The sequence below is a fragment of the Chenopodium album genome, chromosome 2 (genome assembly GCF_948465745.1).
Source record: "Chenopodium album chromosome 2, dcCheAlbu1.1, whole genome shotgun sequence".
Classification (NCBI taxonomy): domain Eukaryota; kingdom Viridiplantae; phylum Streptophyta; class Magnoliopsida; order Caryophyllales; family Amaranthaceae; genus Chenopodium; species Chenopodium album.
In genome coordinates, this window is record NC_137835.1 from 21,027,210 (window position 1) to 21,054,060 (window position 26,851).

The 26,851-nt window shown below is 33.9% G+C and overlaps 1 protein-coding gene across 1 annotated transcript; it reads right to left on the reverse strand.

The window, feature by feature from the left end:
• Positions 1–713: 713 nt before the first annotated feature.
• On the reverse strand, positions 714–20,180 carry LOC145584318 (double-stranded RNA-binding protein 1-like). Its single transcript, XM_081641185.1, has 6 exons — positions 19,717–20,180; positions 14,410–14,547; positions 9,606–9,841; positions 9,291–9,510; positions 6,558–6,722; positions 714–1,251 (listed from the first exon to the last, which is right to left on the reverse strand). The coding sequence occupies exons 1-6, from the start codon at positions 19,922–19,924 to the stop codon at positions 929–931; spliced, it is 1,290 nt and encodes a 429-aa protein (XP_081497311.1). The 5' UTR covers positions 19,925–20,180; the 3' UTR covers positions 714–928.
• Positions 20,181–26,851: the final 6,671 nt, after the last annotated feature.

A 26,851-nucleotide genomic window follows, 5' to 3' on the forward strand; every position in this document is an offset into this window, starting at 1 on the left:
TGGCTGGGTAGTGGGGGTAACTAATTGCTTGTGTATGTATGGCGGTGTAGTGGTGGCTTAGGAAAGGGAATGGAAAAGTCTAGGAGGGGGTGGGGAATCAATGTGGACTGATTTTGGGTAAACTTAACAATAAAAAAGGGTAATGAGAATGAAAAAATTGACAAACAAACAACAACAAAGGGAATGAGACATGTTCATTCCCTTTCCCTTTGATTATTAACCCCAACCAAACGGCCCCTTAGAGTTATTCTTTGAGATCTTGTTATTGGGAAAAAGGGTTTTGAGTGTTTTATGTATTGGGGTGTGAGAATTCGTGAAGAGTCTCGTTATCATAATTGTATGAGTGCAAAGTGTGAGCTTCTAGGGTGAAGCCAAGTGAATAGTAATCTAGGAGTGCTGTGAGAATCTAATTCCGAGACCTAGGTTGGGTAGGATAGGGTCCTATCGAGTAGTAAGTTTTCGGGTAGGAACTTGTGATAAAGGTCTAATTGGAGTTTTTGGCCTATTATAGTAGATTGATTTGGTTTGAAATCTCTTAGAGGGTTGAGGTTTTACTTCCAATTAGGCCTGGGATGGTTTCCTCGTAAAATCCTCTTTGCATTGTCTAAGTTCCTAACTAAAAGCAATCGGTATTTTATTCCGTGAAAATTAGGCACTTGGAACATACTACAATTCGCCCCCCTGTAGTATATCATTTAAATAACACCGGAATGTATAAAAGAGTTCCTATGACTATATTCCTTGTCATAAATAAGGTTACAAGCAATACATATCCATCCTTTACATACAAAAGAAACACACACCAAGTTTAATCCATGTGTGCAGGAGCTCAAATATATAAAAGGATGTAGTATAATGTAACATCATCTTTCTGCCTAAATCAGTAGGGAGGGGGGGGGGGGGTACTAAACAGCTATATAAATTACTCTCATACATTTCCATGGATTGAATCCATGGACACTGCAACCCATTTCTCATCTCTATGCATGATGGTGGCTCCTGTAGGTAATGTCATATTGGGTGTCACAGGGTAAACTTTGATCTTTTTGTGTGATGACATAACACCAGAACTGGGTGATGGCTGATCAATCTGGCGGACCCCTGATCTTGAAGGGGACTGAATGGGAGCACTTGATGAGTTTGGCCCAGAGGAAGTGTCCAACTTCAGTCCACAATTATTTTGATCCAAGTTAGTGTGGACTTCAGATTTCCCCCCAGTCTGTTCAGCTATAATAACCTGGTGATATGCTCCTGCGAGGACAGAAAATGAAAAATGTCATTCTATTATCCTAATACTGTTATTAAAAAAAAAATTAAAAAAAAAACAAGTATGTATATTATAGAATATATTAAAAGAAAATATACATGCAACTTCATTTATCTTCTATCAACAAATTTTCTGGGAACTTGACCCCCAGGTACAAAAGCAAGTCAAAGATTCAGCCATTAGGTCTGTGAGGGCATTTCCCTTCAAATATAACCTGAGAAAGAAATAATTCGGTAACTGTTTGTTCAATGAAATTATAAGTCAACAGTACAATATAGGATGTTGTTAGCACAGTTCCCTGCTCGTGAATGAGCAGGCAACTGAAAAATGGTGAGACTTGAGATATTCTGTACATCTTTTTGTTTAGTCAATAAATAAAGACCTAATATTGAGAAAGCTCTTGGCCTTTCGTTTAATCTGACACTTCTGTCACTGTTAAAATATCTTTGGCCTATTTAGAAGTATCATTGTGATCATTCCCATCCTAAACATGGCTGTTGTGAAGTTAATTGAAAAGCTTCCCATAGGCACAATAAAACTTCTGTGTTCCCACCAGAAAAGAATAAATACTTCTGTCAATTAAGGTAGAGATGACTAACCAAGATCTGGGGGATTATATCAGTGAAGCTATTATTTGTGAATGGGGCTGAACAATTTCTATGTGTATAATTGTCATCTACATAAAAGGATTTAACCTATTTGAGCATATTACCTAGGTCAACTAACACTAAAAAGAGTCCCTTTCTGAAGAAATCAAGGTGTTAGTATATAAATATGCCAATATTATACCATGATCTATGTACAAATAGGTCATGATCTATGTACAAATATGTCAAGTAGGGCTCTATGTACAAATAGAGCCCTACTTGACATATTTATATACTAACAAAGGGAAAATGCTTTCTTTGGACATCAATTACGTTGAACGTAGAGTTGTATGTGATGCAACATGACCAGTGGTGTAAATGCATGGATTTGAACAAATGCATAGGAGATCAAATCAGAGATTTAGACTTCTCAAGTTAGTACACGAGCTCAAAATCTGAAAGCTCAGTCTGTTTCTTTATGTATTCCCTTTTATGTAGAATGCCTTCCTCCCTCATATTAAAACAGGACAACTGAAGAAGGAAAGAAAAGCAATATTACCGACATCAGCAGTTACCTTTGAGTACGATATTTATTTATTTATTTTAATTTTTCATTTTTCTAATACACCTGTAATACACTGTCATTTCTTTCATGGTTTCCATTTATCTCACAAATTTTAGGCCTTTAAAAGGAAGGATGTTGTGGAGTTTCAAGACTTTCAACAGATCTATGCACAAACCTGTCAGATCAGGGTTCCTTTTAATCCGTTGTCCTTCTGGACAGTAAATAATTACTTCGTTTTGATCATTAAGATCATCAAGACCTGTTTCCAAAGGAAAACCAGGTTATGAAATTAGATCAAAGCATGTGTGTAGACACCCATTTGTGTCTCCCTAAAACCAAACCCAGTGATGAGTACCTTTCACAACGAATCATAATCGAATGAAGTGAAAGTGTGGAAAGTCTAGTGTTGCGGAAAGTTTGCTTTTCTCTTCTCTCTGTTTTTGAAAACTTATTTTAAGAAAACAGCCAATCCAGTTTGGTTGGTCCATGATATGGGTCCAATAGTAGTGTAGTTGGATGGGGCTTGACAAGACCTTTCCAACGATATATTATAAGCCCAATTCCGATGAATATTGAGGAAGTTATGGCCAATTTACTAAACTGGGCCGGTTTGAGCTTTATATACGACCCAATGATCTAGGGGAGGGCCTAATATGATTTATCATTCCTAATGCAATTAGGAATGGTTTTAGTCTTCTAGAATTTTCTAGAAGGTTCTTTTCATTCCTAATTCAATTAGCATTGATAAATTGACTTTCGACTTTTCAGAGTTTTAATTAAAATCAAATAGCATTTTGAGGGAATTATATGATTTTATCCTCCAGTACGGCAAACTTATCTAATTTTTGAAAACGCGTTGAAAATAGGCTTGGCGCCTGACCCAGGCTTTGGCGCCTAGAACCAGGCGCCTGGCGCTAGTGTTGGTGCCTGGCGCCAGTTAGCCAAGGTTGGCGCCAGTAGCCAGGGTTGGCGCCAACTCTGTTTTTTGTGCGTCATACTCTGTTTTGTTTATTTTATCTTTTTGGCTGATTTTCTCTATAAATATCGTATTGAAAACTCCGTTTTCATTCACCAATCTTCACCAACATTCACCAACGTTCACCAATTTTCACCAATTCTCATCAACAATCAGTTTTCATTCGCAAGTCATTAATTCTTTAGCATTCTCCAAATCATTCATCTTTTTCTTTTTCTAAACTTTGTTTTCTCATACAAAATTCCGCATTCGCAAGATCTAGAAATACCTAGCCATATTCGAAGTTGCCTTCGCCCTAGACGTGAAAGGTTTAATTTCTGAGGGATTGATCCCAAATCTCTATTTCAATTACTTAATTTAATTGTTGTTTTATTATTTTCCTTGAAGTTACTAACGTGTGTATTTTGTTATTAGAAAGAGGTACGAAGCATCAAAGTAAGTGCTTTAATTGATTTATGATGTAGAAATCATGTTTACATTGTTATTATGATATTCCTAGTATCATGTCTAGGGTATTTTTAATATTAAATATGATTGTTGTAATGCTTCCTATGTTCTTCCTAATATTTATGATTGTTAGTATCATGTTAGGGTTAAAGATTTGATTTTTATTGCTTAGTGACATGCTAGGGTTTGTTATTAATCTTGTTAGTATTATGCCTATGATCTTGCTATTTTTATTATGCTTTAATATTAACATGAACATGATTATGATTATAATTGTTATAATTTATGATGATTATGAATATTATTATTATTATTTTGATGATGATTATTTTATTCATGATTATAATTATTATTTTTTATTATTTATTATGTTGCTTGATTATTTATTGTTATTGCTTGATCACACCTTTTATGCATGTTTAAAAGAGAATTGGTACTTGTAATCATGCTTAATAAGATAATTAATAATCTTGTTTAGGATTATTGTGATTATAATTTCAAGTGATCGCCAATAATAGTTTATTTGTGCATTAAATTCAACCAACATAGATTAAACAGGTTTAGGGTTAAACCTATTGATTGCATGTTAATCAGAAAGCGCACATGAATACGATCAGAATAAAGTAGAGGCCTATTATTAGGGCAGGTTCAATCTCTTTTAGGTTGGATTTGTATCATCATCCCCGAACCCTTATTTGGTTTTAGACCTTGTGGAGTTGACGATCTCTTAGATCGTTAAGGGGTGTAACCTTCATCCTATGAACGGTTTACAAGTTCCTAAAAACTTGTTGGCGACTCTTTTGCTCTATCTTCTTCCCTTTTGGACGCCACCGTACTTTAGTGTATGATCACAGTGGGGTTCAAGCTAGTGGGATTTAAGGCTTGAAATTTATTCCCTACAATGTGTCTAATGATATATAATATAACTCCTTTTCAGAAAATTGTCCTAATTTTCTGTTACAAAGTAATTTGTGGCATCATTTGGTCCTTGGTTTTTAATTATGCTGTTGCTCAGAGTGCAAGCAAGAATATAATCTGTCAATAGAGTATTAGGCACATGTTCGAGAGCTATGTCGGTACAAAGAGAGATATATCAAATAAACTACAGTGTGGAACCTTTAATTGAAGCTCAAATCTCTCTCTTTTTTCCCCTTCTATTTGGGGGGCAGGGGGTAACAAAAAATTATGCAATAGAAAGATATGAAGGGGTCAGATTATAAGGAGACCTAAAAAGAGAGACAGAAACCTCTTCCCCTGATTTGGGAGCTATGCATACTAGGCATGAAGAGAAGAAAAATACCCTTCAGCTAAAGAATCACTTAAGACGACAGCTGGTTACGAAAGTTTGAGCAATTTTAACATCAAAAAGTTCAATAGTTTTCACAAATGATATAGGAACCAATTGACCCTAGACAGGGGCTAAACCAGGATTTTCAAGTCGTGGGGCCGGATTTATTAGTCAATAGATTGGTGGAAAAAATTAAAATGTACTAATGTTTTATTGTCACAAAAAAAATAGTTAAATCGTACTCGAAGGTTTTTCATAGTAGCAAAATCATCAATCAAAGATTCAACACTAAAATCTACAACAATCTATTTTTCTATGTATACAACCAAAACATCTCTAAGAAAATCTAGTGTTTTGATTTCATGATTTAACCTGGGCGTTATTATCAAAACCCAAACCCAGAAATGGGAAAATGAAACATTATCAACCAACATGATAAGGTATAATTATTGTTATTTATGTGTCTTGAATACCATATATTCTAATTTTAAGGGGGCCATAAGATATAATACATGGGCCCCAACTGATCCATCAGTCTTATATAGGGTTCACACAGAAATGACCTTGAATATATTGGACTTACTCAGTGTAGTATATGAGGCCTGATTCATAACACTGTATAATATCTATCACTCACAAGTTCTCAAAAACTCTTAGAGCAACTCCAATGGTTGCTTTTAGGGACTAGCTTGCAATTTTAATAATTTTCAAGCTAATAGCCAAACCATTGGAGGATAGTTTAATAATTAGCTTGGCCAAGCTAATGCCAAGCAAATTAGCTTAGCTAAGCTAATTAGCTTAAAAATTAATTGTCTCTAATAAAATACTAATTATTTAAAAAACAAAGCTGAAAAATCTAAATGCTAATTAGCTTAACCATTGTGGCATAAATTAGCTAGAAGGAAGAATAGCTTTGCAATCCTATGTGGCATGGCAAGCTAATTTGGCAATTAGCTTGCTGTTGGAGTTGCTCTTAGCACCCAATGGCTAGAAATTAAAAATTAAAAATTAAAATAGCCTACTTATGAACCCTTTTACGGCTAAGTGCAAACTACCAGAAAAACTAACAACACTCAAGATTCCCACCTTCTCATCACCAGCGCATAAACTTCTTTTGCAGCCGAAATTCTTAGCAAACTTGTTCTGAAGTTCCAAAAGAATTTGAGCATTTAAATATATAATACAGCATACATAAAGATACTCCTACTTTCCCCTTTTCTCCTTCCCATAAATTTAATTTGATGGATTTATATCCAGTCAAAAGTTTCTAAACCTAATTCCACATGCAGCTCCATTCACAAAAGTGATGCATATAAATGTTCCATTATCCAATCATCAATAACATTTCACTATCAGACATTTATATTAACATACACTGCAAATTTAAAGTCATGAGTATGATTATGATTAAGGATAATACAGATTACCTTTGTTGCAACTAACTAGGTCCTTATGAGCTCTATTGGATATGGAATCTGGAGCAGAAATGTGTTTGTCAGATAATTCAGCAATGGGAACAAATTGTGACTTGGGAGGTGCATCATTGACATGGTAGCTCAGTGAATCAGGTTTCAAGTTTGGTTTCCCTTTACCTACAAAAAAAAAAAAAAATTTGCTCTATGCGTTAACAGAATTAATTTGAGCAAAATATTACATCTCAATTCTGAAAAGAGAATAGATAAAATAAACTCACACAGCCAAATCCAAGAGAAGAGTATACTAGAAAAAATGCAAACGAAACCCAGAGTGATGCCATGAAAATCACTTAGCTTCACAGATAATGTGTTGGATGATAAAATAAACTCACACAGCCAAATCCAAGAGAAGAGTATACTAGAAAAATATGCAAACGAAACCCAGAGTGATGCCATGAAAATCACTTAGCTTTACAGATAATGTTTTGGATGGATCACACACACACATACACACACACACACACACAACACAACACACACACACACACACAAACTTGGGATGGTTCATTAGTTGTCCTTTCTCCATTCAGGTGTATGTGCTACTGTATGTAATATCCCAACCAATCAACCAGATCAAATTTGGGCACACACACACACAAACTCATTAAGGAATTGAGGAAGGTTCTGGCTCATTAGTTGTTCTTTTCTCCATTCAGGGGTTTGTTTTACTGTATATAATATCCCAAACGATCAACTAGATCCAAATTTGCAGTAAGTTCTTGAAGAGATGTAATCACCTCATTTTTAGTGCAAGCTGCTTTGTCAATCTAGATAGAACAATGGTTTTGAGTTGACAAACTTCAGCTTCTGGATCTTGCAGCTGGTGCAAGCATATTGGGGTTTTTGACTAATTAGACAAGATTCTCTTCGGTTAAAACTTAGCACAGATCACATTTCTGATGAGCAATAACTTATACTACTATTAGCACCTTTCCAACATGAATTGTAGCTGACACCAGCAAAGACTGTAAGTTCAGTCAAAAAATCAAGTCTATCCATGATGCTGACAGTTGACTTCAGACGTAGAAAAACTACTGGACACCATTTCGTCCCCATTCTTTCCAACCCAAAAATTTAATAGCCAGCGTAATTCAGTTAGTAAGTAAAAGGTAATAGTCAGTTGCAACCAGTAAAAATCAAGTGTAATCAGTAGATATCAAGAACCTCATTTAACAAAGATTAAAAAAATAGGTAAAAAAACAAAAAACCAAAAAACAGTTAAGATCAGTTTCAATCGAGCAAAACAAATATTAATCAGGATAACAACTAGATTCCCTTTAGGGTGCGTTTGGTTCAAATAATGGTATTGGTTTGGAATGAGGAATGAAACCAGGGTGGTATGGGTTTGGAACTTGATACTTAATTCCATTTGTTTGGTTTTGAGTTGGGAATGATATTTTTTCTTTAATTTGAAGCTAAAGGTATGTGTATGGCTCATACCCACCTCCCCCCTTGGGTTTCAAAACCCCATACCTTGGAGGTTTGAGGTATGAGTTTCAAAATTAAAATTTATAAAATCAAACAATAGGTATGGGTTTCACTCATTCTAAACCCATACCTCATACCTTAGATGCTTGAACCAAACACCCCCTTAATAAAAATCAGAAGGGAGATGGGCCTTCTTGTGCACTCCGGACGTAAGCCATTGCAAAAACTTACAGACTTAATGTTCTATAAGCTTCATTGAAGAGAGATTATGAAGAACAGATAGTTATATATCATGATAGTGGAGGTAGCTTGAAGCTTCTCCAATGGCGGAAATGAGGGTATTTTTAGAGAGAGAAAGAAGAGAGAGAAACAGAGAAGAAATAGGGAAGAAGAATTGATTTTCTGTATTAATTGAATTGAGCTACAGTATTACAATCTTTATATAGTGGATTTCCACGTCATATTTCCACTAAAAGAAATTAACTAACTATTCCACTTTCTAACAACTTGTAACAAACTCTCTTTATTACAAAACTTGTGATTATTATTGAATTAGCTCTATTTAACTAATTCTAGCTGTATCATATCACAAGACTTCAAAAACTTTCAGTCTACTGCCATTTTGTTTACAATCTTCTTTGGGTGTCAATTTGTTACTAAAATAGCAACAGAAGATTATGTGCTGGATCAAAACCTCCAACTTTATTGTTAATGGCTAGTAGGTTATATGAGATAGAAGATGGCACTCTTCCAACCTCCACCATTGTTGGTGGCTAGATGCAGTTGAATTTGAGGTCAAAGGTGGGCTCCCATGTTTTCCTATGAAGTTTGTCAAAAAGTAGATGTAAATGAACAGTCTGTTAGCTGAATTTGGGCATTTGCTTGATAGAGAGAGTAAGTTGAACTCTATCTAACCAGTAGGTGTACCCTCTTCTGAATCCGGCCTCACAGTCCAAACCTTTGCAATCGAAAATCTTATAAATAAAATGAACAAAAGACAGAAGGGAATCAGACAATGGTATTTAGTGTTGACAAATCATAAAAGCGCAGGCAAGCATAAATCAAATATGGAATTTTATCCCCATTACATATCTACCACATGTCGTCATGTCGATTCTTTTAAGCCCAGATAAATCAATATCAACCTTCACCAGAATATCATCTCTAATAGCAAATTAAACCCTATGGTGTAGATTTTATGATAAAAAAAAAATGCGTAAACAAGTAATCAAAATGGTCAATTTCAAAGTATCTTACGTTCTTTCATAGCAATATAGGCAACCTTCGCTGCATTCATTTCTGCCAACTTTTTAGCCTTTGCTTCTTGTCCAGTAAAGGACTGCTCATTTATTTCAACAGTTGAAGAAAAAATTGGGTTATGAGAAGGGCCAGACCGGGTTGTAACATATGCTGGTAAACAAGAGTATTCTTTCTGAGCTAATTCTTGTAGAAGATTTTTGAAGAAACCTGGATCTTCCTGCAAATTGGGACAAAATACAAGTTTATTGTGTTAATCAATCATGAAAATATGAATGTAGATGACCACACAGTGCCTATAGGTTTATAACCAACCTCTTCAGTTTCATCAGATGATACTGACGATAACGCAGCTTTTGCAGCAGCATTTTCAGCATCTTTAATAGTGCTAAAAAATTCAAAACTTTCATAAGTCTTCCCTTCTAGCATGACCTTCGATTTAAAACGACAAGCATGAGGAGGGCCCTCTCGCTCGGATATGTATACAGGGAGATTGATATTTTTCTTTTGAGCATAGATCTGCAGTTGATTCTTATATAAATGTGCCATATCTGCTAACAAAAAAATTTGAGCGTATAATTAAAATTTACTAGATCAATCTAGAAGAAAACATTCATCAATATGTAATCAATCATATTCATCAGATAAACATATGTATTCAATCATAAATGGTAGTATCCAACCAGTCATCAAATAAAAATATACTCCCTCTCAATTCTTTAATATTCAACTCGGTTACTATAAATAAGCGCTAAGGAAAAATTAAGAATGTAAATGAGTGTAAGATAAAGTAGGATAAATTAAGAAAGAAAATGTAAAAAGTGGGTTTGTATAAGAAAGGTGAATAAAGTAAGAGACAGTGTGGAAAGGTGTAATAATTGTGGGGTTGAAGGGTTTTGATGGTAAAGGGCTAGGCCAAAAAATAGAATAAAGCAAAGAGAGTAGAACAACAAAGAAGAAAATTAAACGGTAAGTGAGACGGTGAGTTGAACAAAAAAGAACATGGGAGTACTATGTAGTTTACAATCAATTATACTCCTGCAGTAATTCATAATCACACATAGTCAATACTGACAAATTGGTGGTTGCAATTTCACAATCAAAGAAAGAAAAGATAAATATACCTACTAGATAATAGCAGCCTGAAGCATACAAGAATTTCCTATCATAGTTGATGAGGATAGAGTGAGTATATATGGGGCAATTCAAACAAGGAAGGATTTAAAGAACCCCTAACACATCAACCAATCACACTCCAGAATCATCCGTGTACATTAACTTATTTGGAAAAGGCCACACATTGGAGTGAGTTCTCTCTCGGTCATGAGGTGGTCCATGGTCTTATCATATAAGTCCCAAGCATCCCACAGAAGAATCCCAACAATACCCGGAAGTCCGGAACTACAGCATTATGCAGCAGATAAGTAGTAAGGAAGAGGATATGTCAAAGACCGGGTTTCACACACACAATAACTAAGATTAATTAATACTAATCGAAGGTAAGCTTGAGTAATTTGATTAATACTGGAAATCGAAAGGTTACAATGATAGTAATAGCTTTAGGCTATTAGTCTCAGGGTAGCTTTAGGCTACTACTCTCATGAGGATTCTCACAACAAATTTCTGGATAAACGGCTAGTACTCTCTACATTACAATTTATACTCAAGCACAAACATAACCTAAAACAAATAATGGTTGACCTCCAAAGCTTAGGGAACAACAATCTTTTTGCTATGGTTACTAAAGTGGTGTATCTTCCTTTTCAATCTTGCCTCTTTCCCGAATTGACTTCCTTGCCAAAAGCTACTGCTCCTCTTGTTCCTCTAATTCTGTTTCTGCTTCCCCTGGGTTACCGTTGCTTTTGACTTGCTTGTGGACTTGACCCGTTTTGTGAACTTGACCCATCTTGGCCCTTCGAGTATAGACCTTAATGGGCTGACCCAAATTCGGATCCATCACAGGATATCAGAAGTTTGGGTTTTGGGAAACAAGAGAATGACACAGAGGGATAGAAGAGGATGGTACGTTTTCAATTTGACAGTAACTCAGTATACCTTTTGTGGTTCGCAGGGCAGCAAATAAAAATGGAAATCAAGCCAAGACAACAATCTATCGCAGTTTTACCATTTGGAGCGTCAGCTGACACCCCATGACACAATTCACGCAATGTGGCTCTCCTAGCATATTCAAAGGAAGATCTATAGATTTAGTGTGGATGCTACCCACTTTAGTGCTGAAAAGAACATAATGCCTTAGATCTATTTCAGGTTTTGTACTGAGCCTAGATTCAGCATGAAGTAGCTCAAATATCCATCCGAATCCCAACCAAAGAGATTGAAGTCTCCTAGATAGAAATAAGGAACACAAATGTAAGTAGCTAGTAAGTACAGCGTAATAAGCATCACTTTTAGTGCTCTGAAATTATGCTCCATAATACAAGGTAATTTAGCAAGCCATGTTTCGCCAATGATTATGCACATGAAGAAAATTAGAAATGGTGTGTCAATGATGATTAGTGTTTTCATTTCCTAGCTGTAGGCATTATATTATAAAATATAAAATAGTAATAATAATCTCAACGAGATGTCTAAGCAATGAAATTTTTTATTCTTCTTAAATTTATTCCAAAAAGGGAGAAAGGAAACTTTCTTCAAATTCCTTTTTTGAAGAAAGCAAACGAAAACACGAGAAATGCTAATTACAATGTCCTTGCAGAAACCAAAATGGCATAATAACCCTACAGACATGTCCAACTAAGTTAATCCAAGGCCTTCAAAACCTGTGAGGAATAAGAATGGAAGCCTCATAACAGCCAATAGAAGGATCATTTAAAACATCGGAAGAAAAAAACTTCATGTCCACAAGCAAAAACCCTTTTAGGAAAAATGAGGTAATTTGTCTATTACTGCAATTTGAAGGGGCAAGAAATATGAGGTCTCAAACACTGCAAAAATCAATGGGCTTCTCCCTCCTATTTGATGTCTAAATTTCCATTTCTCTAACAGAAGACAACTTTTAGAAGCTTTCTGCTTCAATGAAATTTACCAGGATCCACTTCGAAGCTAGGTAAAACACCTGTGTTATTTTTTTTTTAGTCAAAGGAAAGTAATTCTCACTTCTCAAGCAAACTCAAATTTTTGTTTTGCACTTTTATACTTTTTGAGTTTGTTTAATTTTTTTGACTAAGCCACATTAGGCACCAATTTCCGTACTCATGGTATTTTTAAAGAACGGGTGGCTTTTCTATTCTAGATGCTGCGACACAGTGTTTTGATACTCTTGTATCTTTTCATTTAATAAAGAAAAAATGAAAGACCAGCATGCAAGATTGCAATTTTATATAAACAGCTATATCAAACTTTGAATTAATTGCAAGTGGACTGAACAAAGATACTACTCAGCTTAAAAAGAAACACTTCATACATCAATTTAAAATTAAATTAGATTAAATTTAAGAAAAACAGGGACATTAGGCAGAGTGATACTTCTATATTCAAACACTGCATGTGGAAGTTCTGGTGAGATAAATGTGCGTCAGTGTATGGCCTGCAATAGTATGGTATGAATGAAAATGTAAATGCCTGCTATAGTAATCAAAAGATTCCTTCTTATTGTTGGAAAGAGAAGGGGGGGGTGGAGCCCAACAAATCTCATATGATAGTAGGTTTGCAAGGTAGGGATGCAAACAAGCAACGCATGGGTGAGACTAAGAGGGAAGTTTGGAATGGAATATGGTGGAAGAAGGGTTTGATGTTGGATAGAGAGTCATGTACATGGCCCATGTCATGTAAAGGGTCCAGCAATTAATTTCTTCCAGTCAATTGTATAAGGATAGGATAAACATAAGTTGCTTGTATTGTATTAGAAAATAGAAATGTTATTTTTGCTTTACAATAAGAGTTCGGTAGTAGTTAGTAAACAATATATTGACTATAAGTAGGAAAAGATAGTTTTCTTAATTATGTTGGAAATTCTAGTTCTAGTTGAACTACGTGATTGTTAGCCTGTAAACATGGGATAAATATACTATGAGTCTTGGTTTTAAAAAGCTGCGCCTAACTCCCATCTGGGAAATGAGCTTTAGCTAGGCGAGGCTCAGTCACCTACGGAAGGCGAGCGCCTCAAAGCGCCTTTGATAAGGCGCGCCTTTGCACCTCAAGGAAAATAACTAAGATTTAAGTTATAAATTGAAGAATGATAGACATTTTTCAAATTCAGACTACCTTAGATTTACATATATGATTATTTAATTTATTATGAATCTTTTTAATTGGTATTAAGTACAATCAAAGTAAAAATTAATTTGAAATAAACATATAAATACATGCGCCTTGTATACAAAAGGCGCGCGCCTTCGCCTTGCGCCTTGGTGTGCCTTGCGCCTTTTAAAACTAAGCTATGAGTTATAGTGTGAAATATTGAGAGGAGGTCTCAAGATAACATGGAATGTCTCTAGGGAGAGATATTGTTATTAGGATTGCTCAAGTGCGAGATACCAAAGTTAGGGTGACTCAAGGGAGAAACACCAAATGTACAAATGATTTCTTATTGATAACAGGTTTGATAGATGATTAAAGTTTGGGAGGACGATTCCTCCTTCCTTATAGATTATTGTGCCACGGCCCACCATTGTTAATTTGTTATGTATTTGTCTATTTCTAATTGTTTCCATATTGTTTACCATTTGATAGAGACATACATGTCCTGACACTTCAACATCAATCTTTGCCAAGACCAGTAGACAATGTTGCTAAATAACTTCAAAGACAGCCTTTACAAGTATATGCAACTATCAAAGACTACAAATCAACTCCTATTAGACAATCAGTATGGACCATACTTCACATATTATAACCAAAAATACAGTACTCTGCAGTATCTTTAATTAACAATCATTGAGGAAAGAATTTACTAAGGCACCTTTCAGTAAAGAACTGTGGAGGTGTTCTAAAATCACCATCAGAGATGTTTAAGACCAATCGATAAACACTTGGAAAAAGGAGGGACAAGAGACTTAAATTAAGATGTAATAAATCTGTTTTTAGTTTAATTTCAATTATAAACGGAACAAATAGAAGCATTCAGAATAATAAAGATTAAACACACATTTTGCATCACCTTTAAATTTCTTATCATCCCGACTTGAGAAGTTTACATCACTACCAGCAGCAGCTTGCAAAGGTTCATTCATTTTGGGTTGCTGGGCATCAACATAAGTTGGTGAAACTTGTAAAGCATTGTTTGCACTAGGAGAACCTGCAAAAAAATTTCAAAATTACTCCCAGCTCAGAATCCAGCAGTGAAGTACAGAAGAAAAATCCTGTTTGTTGGCAGCAGCCAGCAAATACTATATGAGAAGCAAATTGCGAATCAAAGTGAAATAGTTCTAAGCTGTCGTAATCTTCTGTGATATATCAATGTACATTTATTCCAGTGTAGACCAAGCTGGTTTGTAAAAAAAAATAATAAAAAATAAAAAAAAAACATAAAAGATCCTATAAATTACCACTATAAGTTATGTGAGCAACTACAATGCCAAATCAAGCTTCGACTTTCATAGAGTTTAAAGGCGCAACACAAACTTTACGTTTGAGTTAAAAATATGCACCAGCCTGATGGCATGTTTTATTTTTTAAAAGGAAAAAAGAAAGTGTATTGATCAGATGAAATAAAGAGTACAAAACAATGAGGACAAATCTTCTAAAAGGAAACCAATTTTCATATTAAGCCGGTTTCTTTGAACCTCAACAATTGAGAACCTCTCAAAAATCCCAGCCCCCTTGCCCATAACAATGCTATTCAAATCATTTGTCCCGTTATAATTGACAAGACATAAGACTTCTGAAAAGAACCTTGAAGTAGGCTCCTACCAATCATACCACAAGATTTCTACAGAAGCATTGTGCCACAACTTCTTCTCCTTAACAATTACTTACCCATACCAAACCCTCCAAAACTCACCAATCCACAACCTCTAAAGGGAAAACCAATTCCTCATACAAAGAAAACGGCCCCCTCCAAAGATATCTTGGCACATCAAATGTAGAGATACATGTGAACAAGGATTACTAGCAGATCCCCAAAGCATAAAAATTTCTGGTGAAATCACCAAACCCGGCCTTCTCTTTTAGAGCATGTTGACAGTATTATTACAGCCCACTGCCAAAGTCCATGCAAAGGCCCTCACACTAAGAGCTCACCTTCCAAATAAATTTTGTTGTCGAAGAGGCTGGATAGTGAGGGACTGAGGGGATTAAATCAAGTAGCTTAGAAACAATTTACAAGTAAATAGGGCTTGAGAAGTTGCCCCATCCACACCCTAGAGTCTCCATTGCAGATAATTGAAAGCCCAAAATTTCCATTAAGGAAAAATGCTCCTCCAATTCCCTGTCATGCATATCCCAAGCATCATTGCATTAAAAGCATGACACCTGGTGCATTATGTAGAAGAAAATTGGAATAAACATGGGAAGCAAATACAAAAAGGTTGATCTCACCAAAATCTTGCCAAAGACAAAGCGAGAACCCACCCTATTTTGAACCTCGTTTAAACTGAGAAGAAAGGGTAAGTGGGTGATACATGTGAAATGAACTTTTAAGGGCACAAATGTGAACGCATGTGTCACTCTCACAGCTACTAATGCAACCCGTATTTGCCCTTGATAACTCTATTCTGAAAGAAATCAAAATTGCAAGAAAACGCGATAACCATATTTCAAGAACAGCAATATCTCATCTCCTGACACCAATATACCCTAAATCCTAATTCTCCCTCGTCCTTAGTACGACACACCAAATCCCAACTCACTGTATGTGCACATCACAAGACCAAAGCCAAAAAGGTCCATCGCCTTATTCTCATCTTACTTGCAAACATTGCAATCAAAACCAAATCCAAAACTTTGAATAAATAGTAGAGAAGGATAATAGACAAACATGATTGAACCCACGCGGAGAAAAGTAGACCTTTTTCCACCCATTATTTCTCGTTGGAATCCACAAAAGGATTCCATTTTTTGGTTTTCCAATTTGCCTCCAAGAGACAAACCCAAATAACTAAGAGTCCACCACTCAATCTAATACCCAACTATACTGAAGATCAGGATGCACAAGCTAAATCCTTGCTATACTAACTTAGAGATGCTAATATTTATATCCTAATATCACCTCAAAAATTTTGTATCCCTTGTGAGGACTTGATTGAGATTGTCAAAATCAGCTGCCAAAAACAATATAGAGTCATCGCACATGCAAATGTTAAATATGTACCTTATCACTCCCCATATTTATACCTCTTATCTCATTCTCTATCACCCTCTCTCTAACATTCTCCCAAGAAAATCAATTACTTAAGTGAAAAGAAAAGCAGAAATAAGAAACCCCCTATTGTAACCCTCAAGCTGTCAAAATCTACTCTCCAGAGGTACCAATGACAATAACTGGAAAATAGACATTTAGACAAACATCCACAACTCCAATGCTTCCACAGTTTACCGAATCCCTTGCACTCGAGCTACATCAAGAAAATTTCGACTCACTTAAAATATGCCTTCTCAAAATCTAGCTTGGAAACCACCACCTTAACGCCTTTTGGACAAGCCACATCAAACTATTCTTTAGCAACACATGCCATCAGGATTTGTCTTTTCTCTACAAAAGCACTTTAAGACTATGAAACAGGGTATGAAAATCCTCTCCCCATTGATTTACAAATGCCTTTGTAGCAATTTTGCAAGCACTAGTAAGGAGACAATTAGGGACTAGGGAGCAAGCCCCTTACCTTAATTGAGAGTCTTTCTAGATAACCAAAAATATAAAATTTAAATTCATGCCTTAGTAGAAAATCTATAATCATGAAACTCCAAAATATAGAGTTAAAAATTAAAATTAAATACAACTAAAAAAAAAAAAAAAAAAGCATAAAGCATATCACTATTGATTACAAATTTTAAACTTATTATGGATGAAATATGCCAGGTAAACCCATTTGGGAGGACTTGTTCTTTTCAACATTATTTCAGAATCAAACCAAAAATATTCAGAATAAAAGTGTTAATTTCCATATATTGTTGCGAATATCTTTGTTCTTTAATTGCATAGTAATAAAAATATATATATATATATGAATAATGCTAACTCTTCCTCTTAGTTGTTTTTTTTTTTTTTTTGAAAAAGCAAAAAGAATATTATTAATCACCAAAACAAACAATCTTTACAAATCTGCTCCTAAAGCAGATCAAACAACTCATCCAGTCCTACCCAGGAACAAAATACTCCTAAATCAGTTTATGTTATTCCTGCTTGTTTTAACAGGAGTAACAAAGTAACAAAGCTGATTTTCTGAAAAACTACAAATATCAAGTCCTTGGTCACAGCTTCTAGACATCTCAGACACTTATCCCAAACCACCTTGTTCCTCTGCTGCCAAATGCAGTAAATAAGCCAGCAAAACAGCTCTGAATGACTCTCCTTCTGAACCTCCCTGAAACCTGATCCAGCTTAGAATTACAATCCTCAATACGCACAAGATTAACTTGGACCCTAATCTCATTAGGCAACTGAGAATAACACTTCCTGCTGTACTAGCAATAAAAAAAAAATAGATGATCAATAGTCTCAGCTCAAGATTACAAAGAGGACAAAGATCATCACTCATAATGCCCCACTTTGCAAGCTAAGATTTAACTTTAATCCTTCTCCACATGACCAACCAGCAAATGAATCTGTGTTTAGGAACATTAAACCTATTCAAAACCCAGTTACACCAGTCAACTGTACTAGAATCCTGAGTTGACCAAGCATAACCACTAGCAACTGAGTAACCCTTAGGATTAGCAAGCCAAGCATCATTTCTGAACCCATCTTTCAGATTATCCTTAACCCACCAGATTTGCATCCAGTTCCAGCTGCAATCTAAAGGGCACTTGAACATCTTTCAGTTTTACCCTTCTTCCTAGTTAGTCTCCTTTTTTTTTTTTTTTTTTTTGAAGAACTAGTTAATCTCCTTTTTATTATTGCTAACTCTTCCTCCTACCCTTCACTACTTCTAGAAGATATCAGAACTACAGGACACACATACCCTTCCTCGCCCACAGGAAAAGTCATGGTATGAGATGTACAATCATGTTTAATCAAATGTATGCCAAAATTCACTCAACCATTACTAGATTATTTTGGGCATCCAAACAGAATTTCAGAGTTCAGATCTCAGAAATATATAAAATCAACCCTTTCTGTATCATGCAAAGCCTTATCCTAAACTGTCATTTCCAGCAAAAACAAACTAGTTGATATCAACTGTTTCTCACAATACTTCACAATTGATGACAAGTAAGAAAAATCACAACCGCTACTGTGATTCAAATACCAAATTTTTTTTCTAAAGTGTGTAATTCAAATGCAGGCTCTGTTCACTCTACCTTAAAAATAAAATATTTGGTATATATAGTTTCATTTAAGTATAAATAATTTCATTTAAATAAAAATCAATGACTTTAAAGAATAAATATAATTAAAAATCAGTTAAACTAATTTCCGTTTAGTAAGAACAATTTAAGTTTTAGTAATATAATTTCAATTCAGCAAAAATAACGTAAAATGAACCAAATGAAAATAATTATATACTTTGTATATATATACAAGTAAAGTTTTATTAATATATGCTCTATCTTTCTTTCAAAAAGTTTTTTTTTTTTTTTTGAATAAACAAGTACTCGTACTCCGTAATAGTTACTACTCCTTCCGTCCTAAATTATATTCCTCCTTTTTATTATGTGAGGAATAAATGCTAAAAATAGAAATGTAATTTAGGGACGGAGGGAGTAGTCTGTTCTAATATAATAATTTCCATTCAATTTTTCAGCTCATAAGTGCAAACATTCATTATAAGAGCAACTCCAATGGTTGGAAAAATGGACTAGCTTGCAAATATTAAAAATCTTAAGCTATTAGTTACACCATTGTTGCACATCTTGTTGATTAGCTTTGGCAAGCAAATTAGCTTTGTAGAGCTAATTAGCTTGGAAAATATTTATTAGATAAAAAATATTATTAATTTATAAATAAATTAATTTACTACTAGCTTAACCATTGGAGCAACAAATAGCTTGAATTGTTATAGCCGAAGATGATGTGGCATGTCAAGCTATTAAATAAATTAGCCAACCATTGTAGTTGCTCTAAATTCTTATAATTACATAACCATTAAAAATTATTGATACAAAATCACAAATATAACCCAAAAACCAACCCACCTCGATATAATCCAAAAAAAGTATAATTTCCCCAAACATGATATTTCAGACAATTTAAAGCAGAAAATCAATCCAAAACATAATCAAACATTCAAACCAACCTGGAGATAACTAACCAAATATTGAAAAACCCCAAAAATCAACAACAACAAAAAAATGAAGCAAAAATTACCAGTAAGATGTTGGTAAGCAATGTTAGCAACCAAATTGTGGGCTTCTTTAGAAGATTTGGAGGGATTTGGAGTAGTAAAAGTTGAGCCATTTACTGTTACAGTAGCCTGAAACTGAGGGCAATGATCAAGCCCTTCTCTTGTAGTCGAGTATTCTGGAAGATTCCATTTTTTTGATTGACAATACTCTTGTAATTTGGATTTGAACATTTTGTTGTTGTTGTTTATTTTCTGTGTTGCCCTAAATTTGAAGAAGTATCAAAGAGTAAAAATAAAATTGCTGGAGAAAGAAGAAGAAGAAGAAGAAGAAGAAGGGAGGGAGTGTAAGAAACAGAAAAAAACTTTAGGTGAATGAAAGTAAAGATGACAGATGTTAGCTATGTTGCAGAACGCAGATTGATTATAATTTTATCAGTCCTAAACTGATTTGGTAATTTTGGGAAATGACCTCATCTTGGCTATTGAGAATTTGAGATAGATACAACTATATCTTTGTAATAGTACCTTTCGGGGTGTTTGGCAAGTGGGATTGGGAATTTTAATCCCAATTGAAAAAATAAGCCTTTTTGTTTGGTGGGAATGGGAATAAAAAGGGGTATGGGAATGAGATTATTTATGGGTGAATTTCCACCATTTTATTATTTAGGGAGGTTAGGTAATAAATGGATGAGAATGGAAATAGAGGGAAAATGACATTTTTCCATTAATGAAAAGAATAAAATAATAATCTTAGTAAGGGTATTTTTGTAAAATGTTATTTATTTCCTATATATTCCCACTCACTATCCAAACAAGATATTGGCATATTTTCATGTATTCCCATCAATTAATTCCCAAATCAATCTCATTCCCACCTTTTAATCCCCAAACTCCCATTCCCACAATCCAAACGCCCCGTTTATTTCATAATAACCGCAATAATAAATATTGTACTCCCTCCATCCTAAAATATAGTTCTTGTTTGTATTTTTTCATGGTATTTAAGAAATAGGAGTAAAAAGTGGATAAAGTACATTAATAAAAAGTGAAAAGTACAACTACAGTCAAAAGTTATAGAGATAAAGTAGAATAAAGTAGAAGGCATCTACAAATTTCAAGGGTAAATAAGAAGTACAATGAATAAAGAAAAAAAAAGTGAGGGTATATAATGATCTTTACTAATTGTTCAAAAATAGAAACAAGAATAATATTTTGGTTCTCCAAAATAAGAAAACAGGAACTATATTATGGGACGGAGGGAGTAATTAAAAAAGTTACTCCATATTTTAATAAATGATGTAAATTAAGGCTTTTTTTTCACCTTAAAACATTAAAAATAGATTCACTTTAGCAAAAATAATTTCAATTCATAAAAATTAAGGTTAAGTGAAAAGAGTGCTAGTATAAAATATATAAAGATTAAAGGTATTGTACTTTTAAGAAAATTATTACATTAGAATATGGAGGGAATTGTAATACCCCGTATTTTTATGTATTTTTATAAAGTATTTAAGTATTAATAAAATGTATTGTCAAGGGCTTAATTAAATATTTTAAAGGGTGAAAGTATTTTAAATATAAAGTTTTATAAAAGTAAAATAAGTTTTGGGCCAAACGTTTATTAATTATTGGGCAATGTAAATTATTCCTACATACTCTTATTGGGATAACTCATTCCAAAACCCATAACTTAAGCCCTATTCCATAACTCAAGCCCACATTTTTATAAGCCCAAACTTAACCCTACACTTTTTACTCTATAAATACCCCATGAATCCCCAAAAATTTCCCACACAAAAAGGTTAGTCTTATTTTCTCTCTCCTTTGTTTTATTAATTTGTGTAATTATAATTATTGATTTATGGGTTTTGATTTTATTAAATTGTATTTTGATGATTGAACTTTATAATTTTCAGATTTTGTAAATTTTATAACCTAGGCTTTTTAATTATTGAAAATCATGATTTTAGGGTTTTTATGAATAATTGATTTAGGGCTTTTATAATAATGATGTTTTGAAATTTTAGTGATTATAACTACTTATTATTTTAAATTAATTCCAGATTTATTTTGAACACGCAAAATTCATATTTCAATAATTAGATTTCCGTTCGTTAATATTAATCTCGTTTTAATCCCGATCAGGTTTTAAACTCCTCCGATTTTGATAAAATAGTAGTGTTTTTCGAGTAGAAACAACGTTTTAAGAAAGAATCACTACCTTTGGTAGTGAGCACCAACCTCTCGTGGCCAAATTCAGCCTCTAAATACGATTTTCGAGCAGTTTTTGATTTTTAACGAAGTTTTTTTTTATGCTTTAAATTTAATCTTTGAGTTTAAAAGGGGTAAGAGATAATTTAATGTTTCTATACATAATTTAATGTTTCTATGGATAATTTAAGTATAAAGATGTATTTTGATGAAGTTTTAAAGGATTTTTGATTAGTTTAAAATGTTGGAATTTTATTTAAAGTAGTATAATTGTGATTTTTAATAAAAGGGTGTGATTATCCATTAAAAAGGAGTTTAATTAGGGGTTTTTAAATATTTTTCAGATTATTATAAGTTATTTAAAGTGAGTTTAAGTTGCTGGAAATTGTGTATACAAGGGTAATTAATATAGTATTATTGTCCCTTTATGTAGGAGACTTGGTTCGAGAATTGTTGTAGAGTACTCGATTATTTTAAGAGCTTATTTGAGGTACGTTCGCGTACTTAGCATATTTTGATGATGTAGAATCATGCTAGGTTTAATTTCAATCAATTACAAGTAGTATCATGCTAAGGTTTATGTATTGAATCGTGAATTATTGGTGTTGGTGATTGAATTGTGAAGCATGAATTATTTGTGAAGGTTTATGGATTGGAAAAATTATATTTTGGCATGATTATATGGACTACATATTTATTTATGGCATAATAGAGAGCATGTTTAATTAAACTAATTGTTTAATTATGTTTGGAATATTGAAAAGAAATTTTATTATGGTTCATATAATTTTTATTGATGCTTTAAGCATGAGAAAGGAGCTATATAAGTGTCTATGTACACAAGGAATAAATTGTATGTTGGTGTCTTTGTGCACTTAAGGTGTTTTAACACCGAGGTATAGGATTGTTGGCGCTTTATGCGTTTAAGGTGTCTTCGACACTGAGGTAGAATTAAAAAGGGTTCAACATTAAATATTATGTGGTCACTAATGATTCAAGAATTAAATTGGTATATTTGTTTGATTGAATAATTATTGTTGATTGACTTATTATGCCTTGAGAGTCATCACCAAGTCTAATAATGTGTAAATAACGTAAAGTGAAAGAGATTACGCACCAAAACTCTTGGAACGTATATACCTTGAGTATGAACATATGGGGGGAGTTATGTGACTTTATATTTGATCATAACTTCTAACGGAGTACATGATGCTGTATATTCCTTTTTATTATTATGCGCTGGAATTCCGCCACCTATGTGTGGCACAGGTTTGTTGCTGGCACGGTTAGCTCCCGTGTCAGTTAACCCCAAATTATTTGGGATAGGTATAGTTGGAAACCCGTTCGATGCGTAATCAACGCTAAATGAATTATTTAGTGTCTAGTTAGAGTGTCTTGTTGATTGTTGTGTGTGCTTGTAAACAGGTGCAATGAGGTAAGTGTGTGTGATGATATGAGAATGCATGTTAGTGTGTTTAATTACGCTTATGTACTCAGCTTTGCTTATTGTGTGTGTTGTTTGTGTCTGGCCATGTCTTTATTTTGGCCCTACGATGATCCATTTTAATGGGGAGTAGTGGGGGCAAGTAGAGATACACTTTTCAGGTATTGAAGCATGTTAATGACGGGGCATGAGTGAAGAGAGAATCATGCCAGCTTCCATTAGGATATGATGTGTTTTATGCATTGAATATTTTATTATATTACTTTATGGACTAACACAAAGGTTTGGTTGTTTCGGTTTTGAATAAGGGCCTTAAATGGTTCCAAGTTGTAGTGGATTTTATTTGACTTTGGGTTTGTTGATTTTCAACTTTACTTTCGTTGGTTTGGTTTTTAAATTGGGTTATTTAAATAGTTTTGGTTTTCAAGTCTTCCGCTGTGTATCTTTGATAGTTGCCTTAGCCGTTTTCACGGTGGCGGTAATGTCTTAGATATTCCTATTTAAAGTTTTATACAGGGCAAAACATGTATTTTAAAATAAAGGAATTTCTAGGGTGTTACAGGAATATTTTTAATATATACTTAGTTCATATTTTAATACTCTCTCTTTATTTTAAACTAATTAAATATTAGAGAGTAAGGTCTTGTGGAAAGTAGAACTTCTAAGAAAGTCTCAATTCCTACACTATTGTCAACCAAACAAGTATGCATATGTTCATTTTCTAAGAAATCAAACTTCCCCCAAAAAAGCAACAAACACTTCTCATCTTCTCTCTAAAAAGAACCTAAAAACCCCTAACTCTTTCTCTAGCCGTAAGGGGCTGCCATCATCCCTTTGATGATGGTAAGCCCCAAAATTTCCTTTGATTCCTTAGTTTTTAATTGTTTAGTTATTAATAATCCTCCTTTCTCTCTCTTTGTAAGAGTTTTGTCCCCAATTTTTAAACTTGTTCTCTCCGTTTGTGAGAGGTTGGAGTATAATTTTCTTTTCTTCTCTTATGGAAGATTAGAATTGGGTAGTTGCAGTTTGCTTGGAAGATTAGTTTTTGTGATTGTTCGCCCGGCAAGGAATGAAGATTTAAGGTTTCATAATCTAAGTATCTAGAATACCACACAAGTATTTTCAATCTTATGACTATTCATTAGTGGGTCTTAAACCGAGTTAGTGCTAAATCACATATTATTTTTGTAGACACCCATTTGTGTCTCCCCAAAACCAAACCCGGTGATGAGTACCTTTCACGTCGAATCATAATCGAATGAAGTGAAAGTGTGGAAGGTTTAGTGTTGCAGATAGTTTTAATTTCTTTTCTCTTCTCTCTGTTTTTGAAAACTTATTTTAAGAAAACAGCCAATCCAGTTTGGTTGGTCCATGACATGGGTCCAATAGTAGTGTAGTTGGATGGGGCTTGACAAGAGCTTTCCAACGATATATTATAAGCCCAATTCCGATGAATATTGAGGAAGTTATGGCCAATTTACTGAACTAGGCCCGGTTTGAGCCTTATATGCGGCCCAATGATCTAGAGGAGGGCCTAATATAGATTTATCATTCCTAATGCAATTAGGAATGATTTTAGTCTTCTAGATTCTTCTAGTAGGTTCTTTTCATTCCTAATTCAATTAGCATTGATAAATTGACTTTTGTTGACTTTTCAGAGTTTTAATTAAAATCAAAGAACATTTTTTGAGGAAAGATACGATTTTATCCTCCTGTACGACAATTTCTATCTGATTTTAAGAAAACGCGTGAATTTCTGAATCAGCGCCAAACGCCAGCTGTAGCGCCTGGCGCTACGCTTGGCGCCTGTGGCTAGCATTGGCGCCTGGCGCTAATGTTGGCGTCTGGCGCCAATAGCCAGCGTTGGCGCCAACATCGTTTTATGTGCGCCAGAACTCTGTTTTGATATTTTTTTTTTTTTTTTGCTGATTTTCTCTATAAATAACGTGCTAAAAAACTCCGTTTTCGATAACCAATTTTCATTCATCAATTCTCATCAATTCTTATTCTTTCTAATTCTTTCTTCTCACCAACTCTCATCAAGATTTTCTTGATTACTCTCTCTCTTTTCTAAACTAGCCTTTTCTCATATACAAAATTCCGCATTCATTAGATCTAGATACACCTAGCCATATTCGAAGTTGCCTTCGCCCTAGACGTGAAAGGTTTAATTTCTGAGGGTTTGGTCCCAAATCTCTCTTTCCATTATTTAATTTAATTGTTTTGTTTATTATTTTCCTTGAAGTTACTAACGTGTGTATTTTGTTATTAGAAAGAGGTACGAGACATCAAAGTAAGTATTTTAATGATTTTTATTGATGTTATGATGTAGAAATCATGTTTAAGTTGTTATTATGATATTCATAGTATCATGTCTAGGGTAACTTTAATACTAAATATGATTGTTATGATGCCTTTTATGTTCTTCATAATATTTATGATTGTTAGTATCATGTTAGGGTTAAAGATTTGATTTTTATTGTTAGTGACATGCTAGGGTTTGTTATTAATCTTATTAGTATCATGCCTAGGATCTTGCTATTAATATTATGCTTTAATATGATTTTGATTGTTATAATTATTATTATGGTGATTATGGTTTTGATTATTATTATGATTATTGTTATTTTTATATTGATTATTATGTTGCTTGATATTTATTGTTATTGCTTGATCACGCCTTTTATGCATGTTTAAAGGGAATTTGTACTTGTAATCACGCTTATATAAGATAATTAATAATCTTGTTTAGGGTTAATTTGATTATAATTCAAGTGATCGCCAATAATAGATTTATTTGTGCATTAATATTCAACCAACATAGATAAACAAGTTTAGGGTTAATTAATCCTATTGCTTGTATGTTAGTCAGAAAGCGCACATGAATACGATCTGAATAAAGTAGAGGCCTATTTTTAGGGCAGGTTCAATCTCTTTTAGGTTGGATTTGTACCTTCATCCCCGAACCCTATTTGGTTCAAGACCTTATGGAGTTGACGATCTCTTGGATCGTTAAGGGGTGTAACCTTCACCTCGTGAATGGTTTACAAGTTCCTACAAAACTTGTTGGTGACTCTTTTGCTCTATCTTCTTTCCCTTTAGACGCCACCGTACTTTAGTGTATGATCACAGTGGGGTTCAAGCTAGGGGATTAACGCTTGAAATATTCCCCACAGTATTGCTTCGGGAGAAGTTTTTATCAAGGCTATTGTTGATCGAATCTACATGGTATTTTGTTTTATGAGGATATATTTTTGTGTTGGGGGTTTAGATTTCTTAAGAATTATTTGCATTCTAAAGTGTCATTTGGCTATATTTTTATCAATGAAATCCTATTTCATGTCAATAAAAAAAAAATTTCCATGAATTTGTTTGTCAACCAAACAAACCCTATGTGGTTATTTTTTTTTTTTGGATGTATAAATTTGTTAATGTTTTAGAAAGTGATGAAATTTACTAGTAATTTTCAAATTTTTGAATCATTAGTACTACTAAAATTGTTT

Excerpts from the sequence above, each read along its gene's own strand:
- LOC145584318 (XM_081641185.1), bottom strand. The coding sequence starts at position 19,924 with ATGTTCAAATCCAAATTACAAGAGTATTGTCAATCAAAAAAATGGAAT. Across the intron at positions 14,548-19,716 it reads TGCTTACCAACATCTTACTG|GTTCTCCTAGTGCAAACAAT; the intron begins GTAATTTTTGCT and ends ATTTTTTTGCAG. Across the intron at positions 1,252-6,557 it reads CCTAGTTAGTTGCAACAAAG|GAGCATATCACCAGGTTATT; the intron begins GTAATCTGTATT and ends CTGTCCTCGCAG.